General features: G+C 36.1%; 1 protein-coding gene across 1 annotated transcript in view; it reads right to left on the minus strand.

The window, feature by feature from the left end:
• The window catches only part of SYNE1 (spectrin repeat containing nuclear envelope protein 1), a 257,346-nt gene extending 238,274 nt beyond the window's left edge, over positions 1-19,072 (minus strand). Inside the window, 7 exon segments of the mRNA XM_032185747.1 lie at positions 1,211-1,389; positions 2,525-2,617; positions 2,955-2,975; positions 5,572-5,655; positions 7,491-7,586; positions 16,303-16,364; positions 18,795-19,072. Of these exon segments, the coding sequence (XP_032041638.1) occupies positions 1,211-1,389; positions 2,525-2,617; positions 2,955-2,975; positions 5,572-5,655; positions 7,491-7,586; positions 16,303-16,364; positions 18,795-18,873 (614 nt within the window). The 5' untranslated portion in view covers positions 18,874-19,072.
• Between the last annotated feature and the right edge of the window lie 4,544 nt (positions 19,073-23,616).

Genomic DNA, 23,616 nt, shown 5'->3' on the forward strand with positions numbered 1-23,616 from the left:
CACCTGGACAGGAAGGTAGTCTTGTCATTGGGAAGGTCACAGAACAGTAACTCTGGATGAAGGCTTCATTCACAGATTACCGTAATCATTGAAAAACTCCTACAACGTTTGATGAGCACTTGGAAAGCTCTTGTAATGTAAATAAGGGCTTGGCAAAGTGCATTATCCTTCTTTTAGATTTCTTACAACACATTTCACCTACTCTTCCTCACTGATTTATGAAACTCTCTCTTTGTTTATGTATTGCTTATTTACATGTCTGGAAGTTGCAGCTGACACTTTTCAGTAGCCTGTCTCTTCCTAACAATTCAATAGGAATAGTTCAGTACAATCTGATTTGGCATTTTTAGTTACTGTATTCTACCTATTTATCAAAGAACTGGGGAAAGTCTTTGTCTTTATATTTCTTTGCTCTGAGAATTGTTCCTTAATTCACTGTTTCCATCTACGTTATTGCATGATTGATATCTTCAAACAGTAGTGATTACTTAAGTAAAATAATAATAATAAAAACCAAACAAACATTTTATTCTTTTATGCTTTTTATCTTTATTTTCTTAGAGTGAAAGCAACTAAATTAATATTGGTTCTTTGATTTAATGTATGCTTTTTTTCATGCCTTTTAACAAGCACAGAAAACTTGGGATAACTGTACCAAATAGTAAAACTAACTGAAATAAATTTAGGCTTTCTTGGCATAAACTTTGTTTAAGAAGAATGAAAATTCCAGACAATTTTTGCAGTAATATATCCTTTGCCTTAAAACTGTGGAAGGATGTTCTGATTTTCCACCACTTCTTTTAACAGCAAGTGCCTGAATTTAGTGCAGAATTCACAGGCTCTGTCACTAAGGAATGCTGTCAGTGTGGGGCTTGCATTGTAACATCAAGTGTTTTGGCAGTAAGACTAATACATCATCATTCAGATATTTAATTCCCCTTTCAGTTCCTCATTCTGTTGAGATAATCCCATTCATTAATCAGAGACTATAAAATGTGATTGCTTGTAAAATTAATGCAAATTATTATTAATTACTTGCTTTTTGTAATGGTGGAACATTTAGCAGCCTCAATTATCTAAAATAATATGATCACAGACTGGTGCTATATAAAAAGATAGCAAAAGGACAGTCCCTGACAGAGAGAGTTTAAATTCTGAAGAAAAAGTTTACACTTAAGATACTAAATTAATTATTTTGTAGGTTACTTACTTTGCTGCTGTGTACTGTATCCATTTCAGTAAAGCCTTCCTGGCACTTCCTTGGACCTTGGTTACCACCTTCCGTTTGCTTGGGGGACTTGCAGTTTCTGAACTGACAACACTTTCCACAGAAGAAGTACTGCTAGACAATGATTGCAGCTGTGGGAGGTTGCTGGTCAGCTCTTCAATCTGTGAAAAAAATGTTAATGGACTGTTTGTAGATAATCAGTTTAATTCTTATCAGTCTCTTAGATAATATTGTAATAGGACTAACAAAACAAAGCTGAGCAGAAGCTGTGATTAACATGCTGTAGATTGTTTAACTATACTTTAAAGTAGCTTCAAAAATTCTAATGTACATGACCAGATGATGATCTTAATTTCTGAAGTATAGAAAATCTAACAATCATTGACTTTCCTGACAAAGAGCTACAGCAATATTTAACTGTGTCAAGTTATCTAATATGACAAATTATCATTCAAGTAGGAGACAATAGTTTATATTTAGCTTGAATTGAAATTTTAAAACAATCTACTAATTTCAGAGTCCACTCGTTCAATTAAAGAAAGGAAATGACCTTGATGATCATCTGGATAGTTCTTCATTTACCTTTGTACTGTTTTGGTGTAAATATAATTGAATCTCTGCTTAGAAATACCTTGTGACGAAATACATTCAGTACATTCAGTAGAATGTACTGAAACGAAGTACATTGGTATTGCTTGGTGAGGATGTATGACAGTTATTTGTATCATGCTTTTCATCAAATGAAAATCAGTAAGTTTTCTCTTTTAAGAACATTAAGATGACAACAATTTGGCCTTAACATGAAATAGTTATTGAGGACACTGCAAGATTGGTCTCCATCTACATCATTTAAAGCTAAATACTGTCCTTACAAGTATTTGCATCTCCCAGTGAAATCAGCAAGTTTACATATGTTCTGTATGCATAATTACTGTCTGACATCATGTACAATGGAATTAGTCATACAGCACAATCACGTCCAGGGCTGGTAAAGGTGCTTGTATGAAGAATCCATGATTCTATACTTTTCTTTTGTTGTTCTTTTTCACTCTTCAGAGAGAGTGGAAGAATATGTTCTAGTGATAAAGGAAAGCCATTTGAGGTCCATTCCAAATACAAGTATCTTATTTTAACCAGTGTGAAACACCCCTATAGTAAACTGTTACTTTATTCAGTATCTAATAGCTAATTATAAACTTAGATATAGTGAGGTACTGGAAACACAGCAGTTCATATGAAATGATGACCTGGACCCTTACTTGAGCAAGCTACACTAAAGTATAAAAAATGTTGTACCTGAAAATATAAAATTATGGTCCACACCAAGCCAAGCACAATAGAAGGTCTACCATCAGCAATATCAGTTGAGTTTATATTGACAAGTTTAATCTATTTAGGAAAGAAAATGTGTTATTACTACACACAAGGAATGATAACAATTACAAAATAGATTTCAAATAGTTTTTTCGCTTTTAACACAGTTTCGTAACCAAATAACAAGTTTGTTAATAAAAAATATAACTGAATGATACAATTTCACTTTTTAAACAAGAATAACTATTGATAAAGACAAATTTTTTAGGGGCTGCTGCATGTTATTACTTGTAGAAATAACATTTTATTACATTTAAAAAACAAGAAGAAGAAGAAAAAACAACAAAAACAAAAAAGGAAAAAAAAAATAAGAATTCTTACGTAATTATAATTATAAAACCATTATACAAACCGGAGATCCTCTGTACACAGACTTGCATGAAAAATAAATGGAAAAAGATGATACAAAAATAAGTTTTAAGTGATTAATTATTAGGTAAATGCATTCATTTAATTTTATAATGTAAAAATAGCATTTTTTTGGCTACATTTTATAGCACAATTAATAAGGAAAGCAAATTAAATACTATGCATAATAGATTTTAAATTATGCAAGATATATTACTAATAGGTGTGGAATGGACTAAATAAAGAGAATTTAAGAGTTAATGTTAAGAATTAAAGTTAAGAAACAGGAATAGGTTCCATGAGTCTTAACTCCCAAATTTTCATCTATAGTCTGAATAAGGTATCACCCTAAAATAACCTCATTAGAGAAAAGCCAGTCATGGAAGGGACAGAGTATGTATAAAGAAATTAATATATAGGTAATGCTCAAGGAAATTGAATATATTAAATAGTGTCAGAAAATAATGAAATATGCTAACCTTCATTCCCTCAGCAAAACTAAGATAGTCTGCCATTAATCCTGATATAAATATGGGCAGCTAAACTGTTCATGCACTGCATACTTGTTCAAGGAACAAGGTTGTAGAAAAACTTCAGAGAACATCTGATGTTCTCTGATGATCAGAGAACATCTGTCAAATGCCTACTGCATTTTGCAGTGTAACAGGAGTCTGGACTGCAAAAATAGGAAGTTGATTATATGTGTAATAAACAATACTTATGGTAGTAGGACACCCCCAGCACTCCCTAAGGCATCACGGACGGCCGTTTATACATCTCCCTTCATTCACCTGTGAGTAAAAACTAGGACTGCACTTAGATGCTGAAGAGTCATTTCTTGAGCCCACAGCATCCCCATCTCCTCTGGGAGGAAAAGGATGACAGACTGGATAGATGCATTCTTTAGTCTGGATTCAGTGTGCAGACACACTAATATACCTTAAAAACTGCTTATTTTCATTTCTCTCTAGAAGGAAATCTGGCATACTAATACACAGTGCATACGGAAATAACTGAAAGCCCAGACAAAAATGCTCAGATCAGCAAGCAAAACCATGCTGTCCCATTCCTGGTGATATATCTTGATACTTAGCAGAGTTAATTATCTTGCTGCACTGCTACATCATACAAATTTTGGGTCACCTGCTACATTTCCTCTTTTTTTTTTTTTTTTTTTTTTTTTTTTCCCCAATTATTATTGTTATTATTCTCCCCAGTCTTGTCTATGATTCAGGAAGCTCTCACTATACTCAAGCCTCCATACTGAGGCTGCATTCAGATATGCTTTGCATTAACAAGCTCTATTACATTAACTAGCAGAGCCATGAGTCAAAGCAGAATTGTGCGTTGTGAACATATTTGTCTTTGCTATAGTCATATATATTTTTCACTAGAAAAAAGTTATCTTACGATAAACTTAATTCTACTGGAATCTGCAAAGATAGTTTACTACATAACAAAAAAATAATTAAGTCACAGCGCCATGGGGTTAAAGAAACTGAAAGAATGCCAAGGTCCAAAAGCTCTTGATGTATTGTACTATGAAGAAATAAAAATCATTGGGTGTTACATTGTTGTATTGTTGCATTGGAAAAAACAACAACAACAACAACAACAACAAAATAAAAATAAATTGAAATACAGACATTAAAAGAAGAAAGTAAATGTAATTCTGATTAAAAAAAAAAAAAAAGATATGTCAGTGTCATACAGAGAGGAAAGTGAGAAAAAAAAAAAAAGTAGATTGTTTGTATTTGATATTCATACCTAGAATACATTAAGCATTTAGGTTTTCATAGAATGGTTTGAATTGGAAGCAACCTCAAAGATCATCCAATTCCACCCCCCTGCCAAGGGCAGGGATGCCTTCCACCAGACCATGTTGCTCAAAGCCCCATCCAGCACTCCCAGGGATGGGGCATCTACAACTTCTCTGGGCAACCTGTGCCAGTGCCTCACCACCCTCATTGTGAAGAATGTCTTCCAAATATCTAATTTAAATCTACCCACTCTTAGTTTAAAACTGTTACTCCTTAACCTGTCACTACACTCCCTGACAAAGAGTCTTTCCCCAGCTTTCCTGTAGGCTCCCTTTAAATACTGGATGGCTGCTATAAGGTCTCCCCAGAGCCTTCTCTTCTCCAAGTTGAACAATCACAACACTCTGTGTTATCTAAATATGTTAAATTTCTAAAAATGTTTGCTACATTTCTGAAGTGGCTGCAGAATCAATCAATCAAGTGACTATGAGAATAAATCTGTGGATTAACCTGGTCTTGCCAAGCGAACAAAAAGTCACACTGTTCTCATGTGTATACTTTCAGGGAGTAGAGTTTTACATGTACGATGTAGTCAAGTCCATAAATCTGTTCTTTTAATTAAGTGTCTACTGAACTGAAGATCATTCTCAACTGCTGAGAACAGCAACAGAAAAGTAGGAAAGAGACAAAGACCACAGAAAATGAAGGAGATCATCTAAGGTGATTCTAATTCAACAAACAAACAAAGAACAACCAAACAACAATAGAAACAAAACACAACTTTACCCTATAGATTGCTACATACCAATGTTGGATTTTGACATTTTTACTTTACAGCAACTTTTGTGCTGCCAAACCTACCCGTCTTCCTTCTAGAAACTTAAGAGCTGTGCCAATGTTTGCAACCCAGTGAATTCTCTTCAGCTGACGTCCCTGCTCACACGGCTTAAAAAGAACAGTGTAAACTCATTAGATGTATGCCACTTTGCTGAAAAAAATTAAGTTCAAGATCATTATGAACACATATGTACAGGCTGATTTACCTGAACAACATTGCTTGAAACAGTCAAATTGCATTTTTAAATAAAACCAACAGAGAGGACAGACAGATATAAGGGACATAAATACCAAAATTACATGATCAAATAATTGTAGATGTCTTAATAACTCCAGGATTAAAACTGTAGACTTCAGTCTATAGACCTCACCAAAACAGCAAATTACTTTTGTTATGTAAAATAAAATAATTGTGTTTATTAACATATATTTGAGAGAAGGTAACATTCAGTAAATTATTTTGCCTGAGAAGTCAAGGTTGTTGTTAGTTTTAAAATTCAGTCTGCAGTAAAGACATTTTATGCAGAGGTTTATTTATTTTTTATCAATTCTCCTTAATACACCGATGACTTAAAAAAAAAAAAATCACTAATCCTTACTGAAAAATAATTTTGCTGAATTTAAGAAAGGTAGGCTAAAAAATAAAATACAATTTCTTGAATTAATCCAAGAACACATCATAGTCTCTACCTTTGTAAACAGGAATTTTGCCACCCTCCTCCCCCCCAAATCTTATGTTGCAATGAAAATATATAACTATGGCCATTTAAATTTTTATTCATGAGGTTAGAAATTACTTTAAAATGTTTTTGCTGTATGTTCTGAAATTTATTTTGAAGTTACTACAGAATATAATATTCCACTATACATGGCTTTTAAATTAACCAGACATTATTCTGGTTTTGTAATTTCTATTGTTTTTACTAGTAAATATAGGCAGGATACGATCCAGTGAATGTGAATATAACTGGTAACTTCATTAAAATTCTTTTTCTGTTTCACTACCTCTGTTTTGCCACAAGAGGGAGACTTCACATGAACACAAACAAATCGGTACAATTCAACAGAGCAAAAATACACCTGAAGGAGTGGCTTTCTTTCTATCTTACATTACAATCACTTGCAATCTGAGTTACTACTAATTTTGTGCATCACCTGCAATCGAAACAGAAGTGACATATGAAAATAGAGCAAAAGAATGTCACTTGGAAATCGCCTGACTGTGGGGCAATAGGTAACCTCTGAACCTAGATAAAGGCAGATGGAAGACTGTTACCCTATTATCAGATGTGATACCAGTGAGCTGGTTTGGAAAATGTGAGAAGTCTTGGCCTGAAAATGTTTCATTTCTCTTCCCATCACACACACAACACTAACCTGGTTCCCAAAAGACAGCCTATTTGCTATGTAAATCTTGTAGCCTCCTTATATAACTTGGTTGTGAGAAAGCCTTTTGGCATCAGTTAAGGTTCTTTACAGTAGCTGAGCCTCTGTCAGGGTAAATGAATATTAGACCCCATGATACATGAGACGCTCACATTTTCTCAGATTGAAAGCCCTGAATTAGTCAAGAAAGGACTGTCATAATTTTTTCAAGACATAGAATCGGCCTGAGTTTTAGACCTTTCGTGTGTCATAACAGTAACACCAAGGTGAATTGTAAAGACTAATATAAAAGAGCTATTTTTATGAAGTAGTAAGACAAAACTAAAAGACAATGCATAAAATCGAGAATGTCACTCTGTAATCATCTTGGTTTTGCTTTGTAACCAGACAGGTAACTCAGTGAATAAACTTATTTTGCTATGTAGCAATCTTTTTTTTTTTTTTTTTTCTTTTTAATTATTTTTTTTTGAAGTATTCAACTATAGAAAAAAAAATAGATAATATTCTAGAGAAGTAGTGTAACTATCTTCTACATTCAGAAGGGAGGAACTTCTTACCAGTTTCTGTCCTGAAAGAACCTCCAAAAGGGCAATCAGCATTACCCCATCTTTGATATCTTCAAACAGATCATTGACCAGCATGGGAGGATTGCGCTGAAAAGTGAGAAGACCAGATATTATAAAGGCTCAGGAACATTACATCCTACCTCCATTCAGTGTTGTTAACACTGTCATTTTCTACTTAAGAAAAATTGCTCAACATTTGCCTTTACATTTGCAAATAGAAAAATGAAAATACTGAAAAATATATAAACAGATGGTGTTTCAAGAGTCTTTAACAAGGCAATAACATTGTATTCTACTTTCTTCAGTACAGGTCAGTTTGTGGACTCTAACTAGCATCTGGTCTTTAATTATAGAATTATAGAACAGCTTGAGTTGGAAGGGACCTCAAAGATCATGTAACTCCAAAAGTAGGGATGTCACCCACTAGATCAGGCTGGACAAGGTCCCATCCAGTGTGGCCTTGAACACTTCCAGGGATGGAGTGTCCACAACATCTCTGGGCAATCTGTTCCAGTGCCTCACTACCCCTACAGTGAAGAATTTCCTCCTAATGTCTAAACTAAATCTATCATCTTTTACTTAAAGATAATTCCCCCTTGTCTTATCATTATCTACCTGAGTAAAGAGTCATTCTCCATCTTTTTTCTAAGACCCCTTAGAAATGGGATCTCCCCAAAGCCTTCTCTTTTTTCAGGCTGAATGTCCCCAGCTCTCTCAGCCTTTCTTCAAAGGAGAGGTACTCCAGCCGTCTGAGCAACTTTGTGACCCTCCTCTGGACCTGTTCCAACAGATCAATATTCTTCTTGTGCTGGGGGCCCCAAACCTGAATGCAGCACTCCAAATGGGGCCTAACAAGGGCAGAGCAGAGGGGTACAATCACATCCCTAGACCAGCTGGACACTCCTCTGTGGATGTAGCCCAGGATGCAGTTGGCTTTCTGGGCTGCAAGTGCACGCTGCTGAATCACGACAAGCATTTTGTCCGCCAGAACCCCCAATTCTTTCTCCTCCGAATTTTTCTCAATTCATTCTTTTCCCAGTCTCTAATCCTGTCTGGGATTGCCCCAACCCAAATGCAGCAATTTGCACTTGGACTTTAACCCAATGTGGTTTGCATGGGCCTGCTTCTCCAGTCTGTCCAGTTCCCTTTGAATGGCCCCTTTAATGATCACAAAATATCTCTTAGAAATAATAAATTTAAAGTGAAACTTTGCCCTGCTGAACTAAATGAAAGAAATACCTTCTAGCTTCCATGAGGTTATCAGAATTCATATATCTGCAAATTCACATAATGAAAATAGTCATATCTGATAACTGACTGAAAAGATGATTAAACTACAAAATTATTGAAATTAGCTTGTATTAAATAATATACGTATGGGGTACTTCCAAAAAAAATAAAATAATATATTGTACAAAAACTTGATCTGATTTCTGTTCTATAGAAACATACATTTAAAAAGATGAACCTAAGAAAGAAAACACTGCTCTTGAAAACATAAAAAATGCAATAGCAAATCAGGAGAAAGCAAAAATCTGTACTTCACAAAATCAGAACTCCCCACATTCATCACATAGTTTGAATTAACTAATATTTCACTGAGACATAATTTTGGCATAAAATGGAAAAAAGAACCCCTTTGCTGAAAGTAAACCTCATCTGAGATTTTACATGCTCTGATAGCCCAATAATAAAAGAGTTCATTCTCTCATGTATAACAAACACAGCAGTATTATATCTCATTACAAAAGTAAATGTAATCATTATTCTTTTTGCTTCCTTAGCAATGCACAATATAATGGATAATGTTCTTCCTTAATATAGTGACAAATAAATCAATGGGGCAACCAAGTTACTGGAGATTAATTCGTCACAGTCTTGCATTACAGGCAGTTGACATAAATACAATTAATTTTCCTCACCTTCTGTGTTACCATTTCCTGTTTGGAGTTTGAAGCAGCTATGGCTTTATCAGTGTTACTGCATGATGTAACAGTGAAGAACTACATGTATGTACTAAAATAATTCAGCAATAAAGACAAGCAGCTGCCATTCTAATCCAACAAGTGCTAAATGCTTGAAAAGATTCACCACATAAATAAATGCCCCAGTAGTGAGGTTTGTCACTTGAAGCTCAGTCTACAGTAAGAAAGAGGGGGAACTTCTTACAGAGGATGATTTAGGATACATTTAGATTGAAGGGTGAGATATGCGGTGCCCCATACACCTGGTGCCCATAACATGTGTCAGATGATCTGCTGAGAGCACCACAGCTCCCTTCCATACTGAATGTTTTGGTATCCTTACTCTCAAAATTCAGGGTATGCTCCAGAATTTGTCTTATCAAAACATGAAGTCAGAAGTCATATGGCATTCATATGCAAAACAAGGGAGGTTCCCATAGTGCATAGCTTCACACTGTAAACACATCCTCTGATCATCTGTGTCAAACTCTTGCTCTGAACCACCCTTCACTGGTCACTCCTCACTGACAGTAGTTAGAAAAACTGAATTTGTAACTTAGGCATACACGTAGTTCTAAGGTAAAGCAGTGAAAGTACCACTGGAGGCATCACTGAAGCAAACTAGCACCTAAAGTATTCTACTTTTGATGTGAATCAAATATTAGTCTGGGGAAAACAAAGGGAAGTATGAGAAAGCATTAAAAATTAGAAGAAAAAAAGAAACAGTCAAATGATTTACATCAGTCTGTAATGCTGACTTCTCTGAAGCATGAAAATCATAAAAATTAGCCAAAAATCAGTAGACTGAAATCTACTTTTTGTGGCTATGAGGTTTTTATAGTTGCCATCACTGCCAGTGTTAGGAACACACACCATGTAATATAATACTAATAAAACAATGAATGAAAGGCAGGTACAACAGCCATGTCACCTGGTCTTCTATATGAGATTCCTTTTATATGGAAAATTACTTATATATATTGACAAACAAGCTTTTGCAAAATACAATTTAAAATATATTTCACTATCCTGAAGAACACCTCGTTACAAGAAGATAAGACCCCTAATGTATTTCATAAACTTTTTTTTTTTTTTAAATAATTTGTGCTTGAGCCACCCTATTATTATGACTCCAGTTTCTCTCAAAAGTATGGAATGAGTCATCTTTTTAATGACATAGATAGAAGAATAGATTCCTGTTTAACATAAGTATTCCACGTAAGCCGATCTGATTCCCCATGCCAATACAAACAAGTAAGATATACAGTAGCTGATATTGATTTCATAAACATTTATCTGTTTACATCAACCATTGAACAGTGTTGCTCAAGCTACATAATATTTTACAGAGACAGACCCTCTACTGAAATTAACACTTCTGTTGAAATGAATAAAGACTTAGTCCTTGGATGTATGTATAATGGCAAATGAAATAAAATGAGAAATTAAAGATGTATATTGCTTACTTATCCTCCAGAGAAGAAAGCTTTGTTTCTTTGTTTTAGAACTCTATTCAGATAAAATCTGTTTTATTTATTTATTTATTTATTCAGAATATACTTTGATGAGCAAGCATACATTAAATCTACAACTTATCATGTCTCCACTAATATTTCATATGCCTTAGTACTTGATATTGGCTTTCCATAAGCTTCTCCAGGAAAGCAAAACAGCAAAACAATACTGATGATATTCTATAAACTTTATCACATGTACTCTTTCAACACATTTATTGCAATATATGCAATCACAGGAGTTAGTTTATAGTGATATTGACATTTAAGAACAGTCACATCACAAGGAGAGAAGCATACTCAGTACAAATTTCATGTGGTCTGTAGAAGGAATAAGAATTAACATGGAATTAATTTTAAAGGCTAATGAACCATCTTTCCCAGGACTAATTTTTTATTTAAATATCTGTATTTAGAATTGATCACTAATGGCAATCCATGAGGAAAAGGTTTGCTTAGACTATTTGCTCTTCCAAGCTGATCTCCTTTGCTGCAGTGTTCAGGAAATATTATGAATGATTTAAAGAACATCAGTACATACAAAAAGCATTTGACTGACAAGCCTCACAAAAAGAGATATATGATAATCCTACAATGTCTAGACATTCCTCCTCTGACACAGTAAACTAAGTTTTGAAAAATCCAAACCTCAAATATGGAACCAACAAATATTCAGATAACGATATATATGATATAATATATATATAACATACGTTATATATATATTATATATATATATATAATATATATATAACGTATGTTATATATATCATATAATGATATATCAAAGGAATGATGGAATGGTTCGGGTAGGAAGCGACCTCAAAGATCATCTACTTCCAAGCCCCCTTCCATGAGCGGGGACACCTCCCACTAGATCAGGTTCCTCAAAACCCCATCCAACATGGCCTTGAACACCTCCAGGGATAGGGCATCCACAGCTTCTTTGGGCAACCTGTTCTAGTGTCTCACCACTCGCATTGTGAAGAATTTCTTCCTTTTGTCTAATCTAAATCTACCCTTTTTTGGTTTAAAACCAATAATCCTTTGCCCTTTCAGTACACTCCCTGATAAAGAGTCTCCCTTGCTAAGCGTCACTGTTTTGTTCCAACACCATTTCATTCATTTCATTTCAGGAAAAAATCTGTTTAACTACTGAATTTGTCTAGACAGGGAAATACACGTGAGTACAGGAAGGAGAATGTGAAATTTCAGTCACTCTGTAGTAGCTGGCCCACCCCACCCCTCTGCCCCAGTTTAATTCATAAATACTTAAGCACACTGTTTTTCATGTTTCTTGCCATTAATGACTATTTTTATGACGAAAGTCTGTGGGATCAGGCCCTAGGTTTTACATGACTAATTTTTTCACACAAATTAATTTAGCATTCCTTATTGGTTTAATATTAGAGTTACATGCAATACTAGTGATTACATGCAGTGACTGTTGAAGCAAAAAACTTCCAGTCAGATTTTCCTCATCATGAAGACAAGATGGACTTAGCTTAAAGTTTTTCTTGTGTCAGTCACTAAGACAATTAGAAGCCTTCGTTTTCCCATTTGAAAAAGACAGAGAACTACTTAGTTTACTCATAAAAATGATGTGGCTCTTGTATGAAGACCAAGTTACATTCGAAGCACAAATTAGCACAGCTGACAGACTTGCGTGGGAGAGTTATAAAACTTCCTATATCCATTTCTTTTTCTTCCTTTCTTTGTTCTATAAAACAATGCTATAGAGCTTTCGCAGTTTCTAAAGCCTTAATGTAAGGTTTAATATCCAGATTTAATTCAGTATTATGAGAGCATTGTATTTGCATAATGTAGACATATTTATCCATTCTTTGTTTTATTTTGATTTGATATTCATTACTTTCTTTTGTTTCTTGATATGTGCACCTTTTTAATAGAAATAGAAAACAAATACTTTTTTTTTTTTTCAATATATATTTGTTGTTTGCTCTTTTCAGTGAGTTTACAACAATACTTTCATGAGCACAAATACTGAAGTTATGCCTATACAAGACGTTATTTGATTGGGTTAAAACAATTTACTCTCTGTGTTCAAAAGTTTTAAAACTGCTGTTTTCCAAAAATTTCACTGAAAATGACAAAGGTAATAAAAGCCATATACCTCTGCTGTTTTTCAAAGAAGCTTGTTTTGCTTTTTCTTCTTTACTAATCTGCTATCCAAACAAAAAATATCAGGATAAGCATTGAAAGGAAATTAGAGTAATTGCTGTTCAGAATGGATGCGATTGAGTATTTTGTTGTTGTTGTTTGTTTGTATTACATGTTTGGTGTAATATTGCCCTCTATTTAAAACTTTTCCTTTGGAAAGATTCCTCAAAATATGCTGAGAAGCAAACAAATTATTTCTATGGATTTGAAGGTCGAGACTGAGAGGAGGAGGGAGGTCTAATTTGGGAAGCTTAAATGAATTGTATGAAATAGTAACATGCAGCTAGAAAACATGAGTGTTGTAGTCCTGTGACATATGTGTATCTCCATTGTCATTACACTTGCAGAGATGCAAAAGTATTAAAAATGACAACCAGAGGACAGAGAGACCGTGTTTATCTGGCAGCTTTGTCCTTAACTTCTGGAACTGGGGAGCAGAGATAATTTCTGTTTTCTGAGTCAGAATTATGGAACAAGTTCAAACAGCTAGAACTTGCTAAGGGACACATATAATCTATATGTGTCATATATGTGTCACATGTATTCTAGATGTATCCCTTATAGTCCCCCACATATAGCCTATAGGGCTAAAAGCTGCCCCAGAATGAAGCTGTATTATACTACCTGTCTGAAGACTAAAGTATATAAATAAACAAATAAAAAATCAATCAGGCTTTGGATCAACAATACCAGGAGTGACTGTATTTCAGAATTAGCGTGCACAAGAAGTGAAAACAAGATGATTTAGAATAAACTGAGTTACTAAATAATTAAATACCATTAGACATCTTGGTTTTAGCCTCAGAATTTTCATACACTAGCAACCATACAAATAATATTTTATTCATAATATTATCAGTCAAAACTATCTATCAGTATCTAAAAACAATGAACTTTTAATCCTTTAGTTTCAATAAACAAGCTGCTAATTCATATAGATGGCAAGTTACGACAAGTCCTAAAAGTGTGTACAGTACAAACACTTTGGGTAAAGTAGTAGACCTACAGTAGCCAAAACTTACTATCTTTAGTAAGTAAGCCCTATTCTCCACCAAAGCCTGCAACATTATTTATTTCAGGCAACTGTGTTATTCTCACAGGTAAAAGAAACATGGCAAATAGTGAAAGCTTTGGAACAAAGCTGTTGAAAGCACAATTTCCTTGTGATCTCAAGTTTTCTTAGCCTTTACATCTCCCGATAAAAAACATTGTTGATGGGGCAATTAAAAGGCTGGTATGCGTTTTCTAACTGGTATGTGTTTGAGAGTCATATGGACATAAATTGGGGTGATCTGCAGGGGTGACATCTCCTTTTTTTCAGACCAGGAAGAATTTTTCTGTCTCTTGACAGTTCATCATGCACTGTTGTTTTTCAGCAATCAGTGCAAGGCCAGCATTTCATGTTAGTTCTCATTAGGTAATGATTTTTGTGGTGCTCCACGTTTTACTGTGTTCAAACATGAGTGCAGAGAATTCTGTCTATTAGTGGGTCTACTTCCAAGATTTTTTCCTAACACATTTCAAGAGCCTCCAGACAATGGAGATGTTACAGCTTTCACTGTCATTTTAAATAATAAGAATTACAATGATCTTTTATCAATAACCTAAATATTGAATTTCTAGGTTACAATATGGAACGTGAATTTGAAGAAAGCTTGTGTGTTTCACAGACCCATTCGTACTTTCTACAGCTGTAAAGAATGCAGGAAACACATTTCCACACTTTCCAAAAACATGACCAACAAAGACTTAAAAGATTAAACTTCAAAAATATAAACATTTGAAAGGCATGGGTCACTGTTCCTCTTTTGACTCTAACCTCTGTAATATAAAAACAGTGTTTCTCTTGTAGCAGTATAATAGCATAAATGAGAAGCAAAACAAAATATATCATTTATAAATCCGGCTTAGGCAGTGAGGCAAACTTGCTGACAGTTATCAATGAAAATATGACAGAAACAACTTTCCTGTTAAAGGGTGAATTAACACAGACTAAATACTACACAATAGCTCAGGTTGTTAAATGCAAGGGTTGTGGCTGGTTTATTGCTTTGTTTGAATGTGAGTATTTGATCCACCTTTACAATATCACAGACTTTAAAGAAATTCACATACAGATAAAGAAAAGTCAAAAGGTCTATCTGAGGTCTCATTGCCCAGTCAGTTTGGTATAGTAAAGGTTGATTTTACAACTGTCAAACCAGAACAAAATACCTTATTTGAGCTGCCATTACTTTGTCTCCTCCCAAGGATTAGATAGTTACTACTAGTAATTATCATTACACATACACGTATGTATAATTAACAACATATACATATATCTAACAGTCAATCTTAACCATACTATTATTATTATTATTTTTGGGCATTATCTGCCAATTCCATATACAGAAGGTAAAACAACACAATTTTATCTGTTCCATGCTCAACTTTCAAACTCATTCATGTTCATAATTTTAGAACACTTTTAGATATTTTAATCAACTGGACTGATGGATAACTACAGGCGGAGCTGTGCTGTGAGAAAACTATGGCAAATGTCAAATTAAATCTTACTGTTCAAGTTGTCAGATAAAACTGATATCAGTTGTAACAATATTTTAAAATTGTGTGCAAATCACTCCCTTTGTTCATGTGCTAACACCAGAAATTGAGTTTTAGGTTGTGGCAAGAGGAAGCAAAAATAACTTCATGATATATCCTAAGATGTATCAGATAATGATTTTGGCAATGGATTCAAAAAACACTATTTATATTTGCAGCCAGTCCAGGATGCCTCTATCAAACTACAAAACTGACTCAGTTTTATTGAAGTACACTGTATATAATAATGTTAATTTTTCTACTTCATACAAAAAAAAATAAATAAATAACAGTTTCAAATCTTTCCTCTGGCTGGAATAGCTGCTAATGTGTTACCTTTCAGACCTTAGTTTTGGCAAAAGGAGCTGAGCCTATAGATGTAGCTGGCTCAATCACTACCATACTGAATCAGATTGTGTACAGGTGATGTGGATCACTTTTCAAGTTTATGCTATTCTGCTCAGCCAAATCTGACATATTGTATACTCCAGAGCCTGTATATGTAGAAATAAAAAGGTTTGATTAAAAAGTATTATATGTTTTTTCAAAGCCATACATTACCTTAGCCAGATGAGAATTGATCCATTTTGTAAAAGTCCTTTTCTGCACTGACTCTTGCTCATCTGAGGAAAGAAAAAAAAAAAAAAAAAAAAGTTTAGATATTGCTGAATATTTTGGGATTTATATAATGGAAGAATAATATTCTATTATATGCATCATGCATTTGCCAGAAATGTCACTATTTTCTTATTTTCTTGAGACAATTCAGATAATTTTGTCTGTAACTACCCATAACTAAAACCTTCAGGTCTTAAAATAATACTCTGACATTTGACTGTTTGAAGTTTCACAGCAAAGTTCAAGTCTTAATGAGTGATTGAAAAGTAAGACACCATTTCAAGTCTGAATGCCAAGATAAATTCAACTTCAAAGTTGATATTATATTTATCCAAGAAAAAACTCTGAGCACCTAGAACTTCTACTGTACCTCCCAATTAGAATCCATGTCTAATAGTCAAGTTGCTTTAATTTGGAAGATCAAATTTAGAAGATTTAGAAAAAATATTATTAGAATGTATACCTGAAAATATTCATGATGTTGAATTAAATACGTGAAACTGGACTTTCAGCCTTATTTGTCCTCTGGGAGACCATGCCAGGGAGAAGCCATCAGTTAGTTCAGATAGTTCATACATGTATACTACCTCCCTCAGTCCTGTTTTGCAGAACTTGTCTGATTTACAGTGAGTTCCACTGATTCTCAGATAGCCGACTGTTGCCAGCTGCATAGGCAAAAATAGCTCTCAAATGAGCTCTTCTAACTTCAGCAGCCAGGGCCATGGCTCCACAGCTAGGAGAAAAAAGCATCACAGCACTGTAACCAGTCCATGAAACCCTTCACCTTCCTTGTGGTAAACCAGTTTTGACACATGGAATAATTTTTACACAAATAGAATTTACATATTTCTATTGGGATTTTTTCCTTTTGGAGGTAGAAGGAAATGCTATTTCTCTGAAAAAAGAATTCGTGTCACTATCATCATTAATTCTAAATGAGCACCTTCATACCCCTACAGAAAATTCAAATAAATAAAAGTCCAGTTAAATATTTACTCTGTATAAGAACACATGCATGTCTCAAAGCATACAGATGGAAACTAATATACGTACTAAGCTCCTTCATTTACACTAATGTAATGCTGCTCCACAGTGAGGGTACAAAAAGATACAAATCACTGCACAAAATCTATCAGCCAAAATGTTACCTTAAGTGGGACAATTGCTCCCTGATCATGTAAAAGTTCTAGAAATATATTTGTGTATTATGACTAATTCTATATTTTCTTTACAAAGAAGCGTTATCTCACAGATAAGAAATACCAGGGGGAAAAAGACATATCTCTAGCATCTATTACTAGATTACCATACTTCATGTCTAAGAAGATATTTTTGCGTTCTTTGTTTTCCTTTGATTTCATTGGGTAGGCTCTTGTACACTATTTTGGAAACATTCATCAAATTTTCAGAATCTACTTATAGGCAACTAATGTGAAAATAATTAAATCTGAACTCCTATTCAATAAACAGAAATGTTAATGACTTAAGAACAAAACAAAACAACATCAACAAACAAACCACAAACATATAAAGATACCTGAAATATAAAACCTGTTAAAAACTACTGAGCTTCTACATTCTGGAAAACAGATTTCTCACTGGATGGTTTTAACCATGAACAAGACGTTTCCCTTGTGAGGTACAGTAAATATCAGCTCTGCTCCGACAAGCAATGATGTTAGCCCAATTCATTTTACTGGAATTATTTGTACATTTGGATGGCACTCTGGGTGAGTAGGTATGGAGACTGAGAGAGAGCCTCTGCACAGGATCAGTCCAGTCCTGACTTCCTTCACACCTCTGCAACTTAAAATTCCCCAGAAATCCAGATAAGGCATACCAAAAGAAAAGAACTGCACCTTCAGAAATTGAACTTCTCATTACAGGAATGAGAGAATGATTTTCACCTCCAGTTCCCTAATTTCCAGTTACAATACATCCTGCTGGTTGAAAAAGCTGTATTCTGGCAGCAACTGGAAATCAGAGAACTAACTCCCAGCATCCAAATGGTTAGCAGCAGTAAACACTCAGTCTCGGTCATATCAATGAACAGCAGAAATATCATTGCAAAAGGATCTGCTTCAAGGGAATATATGTGAACAACATATTCTTTATGAGCTCCAGTGCAAATATTAATAACCTTGTCTCTTTTTTTTTTTTAGCATTTAATTTGTATAGGTTTAAAAGGCATGGGTTGTACCAATTAAAGTAACCTATGTCTGATAATAACACAAGTAGCATCTCAATTTTACAAATTTAGCAATAAATATATATATATATTTCACAAATTTTCTTGGAAGAAAATATGTTATTTTCGTTTAACTACTTCTCTACAGAAGTAGTGCTTACCCATAACCATAAGACACATGTATCATACTGTTTGCTATGCCTTCCCCACTTGCAAAGACTGCCAGCACCCTGATTACACCACTTACCCTGACGGTACTGAAAGGACCCAGGAAGCAGGTTTAACGATGTAACATTTCTGCTGCCAGCACCTTTGTAATGAGCCATAAGCACTGCTGCTGCTGCTGCTGCTCCTGTCTGGTGTAGTGTGCAGCGTTTCTTTAGAATACAGACAGAAGTAATTCTTCAAGTACAATTTTTTTTTTCCTTCACTGGCAATGCAGGCCTCTTACACAAATCCCTCCACCTGCTCTTATCGAATTCCTATGAAGGCAGACCTTGAAATCATCCTTATGCTTTTTTGCAGAGATGCAAAAGCCAGAGAAAGCCAGCTGTGTTGGAAGCAGCAGCTCTGCTGGTCTCACTGCCATCATCCTTCTCCACTGTTTTCCTGAGGAAAGATTTTATTAACCCAGCACCAGCCAATCCACGCACAGAAACTTCTGATGTCAAGAGCCTGAATAATTCATCCAGGCACTGGGACAACCCAACTACACTGCTGATATCCAAAAACAGCAAGATGTGTGGCTGCAAAAAGCAATGCAATTTTCTCACCGATGCTTTTGTAATAACACACTGCTCAGTAAGCATAAAAATGGCTGAATAACATAGCCCTTCTCTAGGTTTCATACACATAAAGGAAAGCAGCTTTTAAAAGCAACCACTTGGGTTCCTCTTTGCATACTCTGTTCAGACATGAATACCCTTCAGCTTTGCCAATGAAACACTGAACTGGAAGAAATAGAAAGCAATGAATCTGAACAGACATATAGAGCATTTTGCTTTTAATAATATATTTGAACTGTTGTATAAGAAGGATGAAACATATGTAAGGATGCACAGAATTTTTGGAGTGCATCTGAATCAGCCTGAAACATACTGCAATTTCTGAAAATACAATGTACTTTCCATTTCATTAAGTGAGAGCATCAGAGCACCAGAACATCTGAACAGACTTTGTTTTGCTCTGGTAAAATGAAGGCAGTTATGAAACAGTGCATTTGGAGATTCATATGTTGTTCACTGACAGGGGCCAACACAGCAGTACATAATACTGAAATGAGAACAAAAGGCCTGCTTTTAGTATGCCATTATAGCGATTACATCATTACAGAGGTTGAATTCAAATTTCTGTCTGTGTAGAACATGATGACTGACAAGATCATGCTGCATTCAAAAGAAATGTTGCAAGAAAGTTTATTTAATCAATTATCTTCCTTTAATTGGCTGAAAATATCTTCATATTTTACAAATATTTACTCCACTAAAACACACCCAACAAAATACTATTTAGGTTAGACTAGGAAAAAAATACATATTTACTGTAATAAAATAATAAAATAATATATTAGTAATTAATAAATTATTTTGAAAGAAAATGATGTATCTAATATGACAGTTATGAATATGTTGATGAAACATTCAATATGCATGCACATTATGATGAGTATTATAACTTGTATCATATATATACATGAAGAGACAAAGTAATGGCATGCTCTCCAGCAGAGCTCTTCTAGAGACAGCTTTCCTAAGCTACCCAGCCCATTTCAGCTGTAGATCTACACGTGCATGGTGTGTAGCAGCAGATATCACATCATGCCTCTCTGGCCTCAGGTACATGAGGACTGAATGGTGGGAAGGCAACCATAGCATAGGCTTGCACACAGAGTGTTCTGCTGCATGGTCACACAAGGAGGAGTCTCATGCACAGAGTGAGAGACATGACAAAGGTGAGTTCACACATGGCTAACGAAAGCATCCTGACTGATTCTTGGTGACCTAGCATTTGCTTTGTTTTCTATTTCAATAAAAATCAAGTTGCTCACAGCTCCTCATTTTTAGCACAAATTATTTTTTGCTTTCCTCCCTTATGCTAGTAAAGTCCTAAAGATACCAAACAGCTTCCCTTTTTTGTTGTTGTTATTGATGTTTTTTCCTAAGTCTTTGTGGTCTTTAGGAATATTGCTAAGACAACTTGGAAGTGCAGAGAAGTGCCAAACCACCTGCAATGCTTCAAGATGTCATTTGAGAACATGCACAGCACAGAAAACGACAAACAGCAAGCACCCTGCTGGGAAGGTTTGTTTGGTCAGCAGTTTGGCATAAATTCCCTAAAGCTTTCAATAAGAAATGTTATATGGCAATTTCCATCTTCATTAAGGACATTCTTAACTTAAAGCAGCTGTAGAAAAGTTTGCAGAGTCAAAGCAATAATATGGAGACTTTAGTTATGAAAATAATCAATATTTTAAGCCACATGAACTTAATTAGCACCTCTATTCAGAATTAGCCCACAGAGGAAATAAAGGAAAATAATTGGATCTTCCTGAAAGTATCTGGTGAATGTTTTTTTATGGAAGGATGATTTTGCTTTTTAAAACAAACAAACAAAACAAACAAACAAACAAAAAACGTTGCTGATAGCTCTAAAGCTAATATATTGTTTGCCACTTGCTAAGTTTAACTGTTACTTTATACATTTTAGAAAGAAAAGGATAAGAGACCTATGTGCAGTGGGAACAATGTAAGAGAGAGAAAAAGAAAATTGATTTCTGCAGCCACTGCAATGCAGCTGACTTTGAAGCTGAGCAGTAGCAATACGAATAATAAGAATATAATTTAAAACACTCCATGGATTTTATTTTTATTTCGAGGAGAAAGACAGGGTTTGTCAAAGTGCAGCTTTTGTACATATGCCCCTCTTAAATGTGTTTCATCAGAGACAGTGAAATACATGTAGTATTACTAACAGATCTGTTATCTAAATCTCCAAGCTTTGAGCTGTAGGTACACACACCAGCCATATAATGCTCCATCATTCAGCACCAGCTTGCTCCCCATCAGTTTCTGCAGAAAGGAAATCCATGCACATGTGCTAGTAGGCATCAAGCCATCCTACCCAAAGCCCCACTAATGAAAATGATGGGGATCTGCTCTATGGAGTTCTTACTGTTGCTCAATCTGGAGGCAGCTTTAGTATGGTGGTTCAGAAACCACAGATTTTATAACATTTGTAGGAATACAAATGTTCCAATTAATATATTTGCATTTTATGTTTATTGCATTTTTGCCTGTATTGATGCACTACTGTTACTTTCATCATCTTCACTAACTATTCTCTTAATTTTCATGTAGATCACAGAATCACAGAACTGTAGGGGTTGGAAAGGACCTTGAAAGATCATCGGGTCCAACTTCTCTGCCAAAGCAGGTTCCTCTGTGCAGGCTGCTCAGGTAGGCGTCCAGACAGGCCTTGAATATCTCCAGAGAAGGAGACTCCACAACCTCCCTAGGCAGCCTGTTCCAATGCTCCGTCACCCTCACCGTGAAGAAGTTCTTTTGCATGTCAGTGCGGAACTTCCTGTGCTCTAACTTGCAGCCATTGCCCCTTGTCCTATCCCCACAAACCACTGAGAAGAGGTTGGCTACATCCTTCTGTCCCCCACCCCTCAGATAATTATATACACTGAGGAGATCCCCTCTCAGTCTTGTCTTCTCCAGGCTGAACAGACCCAGGTCTCTCAGCCTTTCTTCATAGGGAAGATGCTCCAAGCCCTGTATCATCTTTGTGGCCCTCCACTGGACTCTTTCCAGGAGATCCTTGTCTTTCTTGTACTGGGGAGCCCAGAACTGGACACAGTACTCCGGGTGAGGCCTGACCAGGGCGGAGTAGAGGGTGAGGATCACCTCCCTTGCCCTGCTGGCCACGCTCCTTTTAATGCACACCAGGATCCCATTAGCCCTCTTGGCCACAAGGGCACAGTGCTGGCTCATGGTCAACCTGTCGTCCACCAGGACCCCCAGGTCCTTCTCCTCAGAGCTCCTCTCCAGAGGAGAGGACAGGTCGTCCCCCAGCCTGTACTGATACTTCGGGTTGTTCCTTCCCAGGTGCAGGACTCCACACTTGCTCCTATTAAATCTCATTTGGTTTCTTCCTGCCCATCTCTCCAGCTGGTCCAGGTCTCACTGAATGGCAGCACAACCTTCTGAAGTGTCAGCCACTCCTCCCAGCTTTGTGTCATTGGCGTACTTGCTGAGGGCAGACACTATTCCCTCATCAAAGTCATCAATGAAGATGTTGAACAAGACCGGACCCAGCACCGAGCCCTGGGGAACACCACTAGTTACAGGCCTCCAGCCAGACTCTGCTCCTCCAATCACCACCCTGTGAGCTCGGCCAGCCAGCCAGTTCTCAACCCACCTTGCCGTCCACTCATCTATCCCACACTTTCTCAGCTTTGCTAGTAGGATGTCATGGGAGACAGTATCGAAAGCTTTACTAAAGTCAAGGTAGATGACATCCACCACTCTCCCCCTATCTACCCCGCTGGTGATGCCATCGTAGAAGGCAACGAGGTTGGTCGAGCATGACTTCCCCTTGGTGAATCCATGCTGACTACTCCTCATAACCTTCTTTTCCTATTGCTTGGAGATGGCATCCAGAACAAGCTGCTCCTTTCCAGGGACAGAGGTGAGACTGACTGATCTGTAGTTTCCTGGATCCTCCTTCCTGCCCTTCTTGAAGACTGGAGTGACGTTGGCTATCCTCCAGTCTTCAGGCACCTCACCCGTTCTCCAGGACCTTTCAAAGATGATAGAGAGCTGTTCGACGATCACATCTGCCAGCTCTCTTAACACATGCGGATGCATCCCATCAGGACCCATGGATTTGTGTGCATTGAGCCCACCCAGATGCTCCCGAACCACTCCCATGTCTACCAGGGGGGAGCCCTCCATTTCACAGACCCTTTGTCTTATTGCCAGGGGCAAGGAGTCCTGGGGGAGTGTCCTTGAAGCAAAGACTGAAGCAAAGAAAGCATTCAGTATTTCTGCCTTCTCAGCGTCTCC

Source organism: Aythya fuligula, chromosome 3 (assembly GCF_009819795.1).
Source record: "Aythya fuligula isolate bAytFul2 chromosome 3, bAytFul2.pri, whole genome shotgun sequence".
NCBI classification, from domain to species: Eukaryota; Metazoa; Chordata; class Aves; order Anseriformes; family Anatidae; genus Aythya; species Aythya fuligula.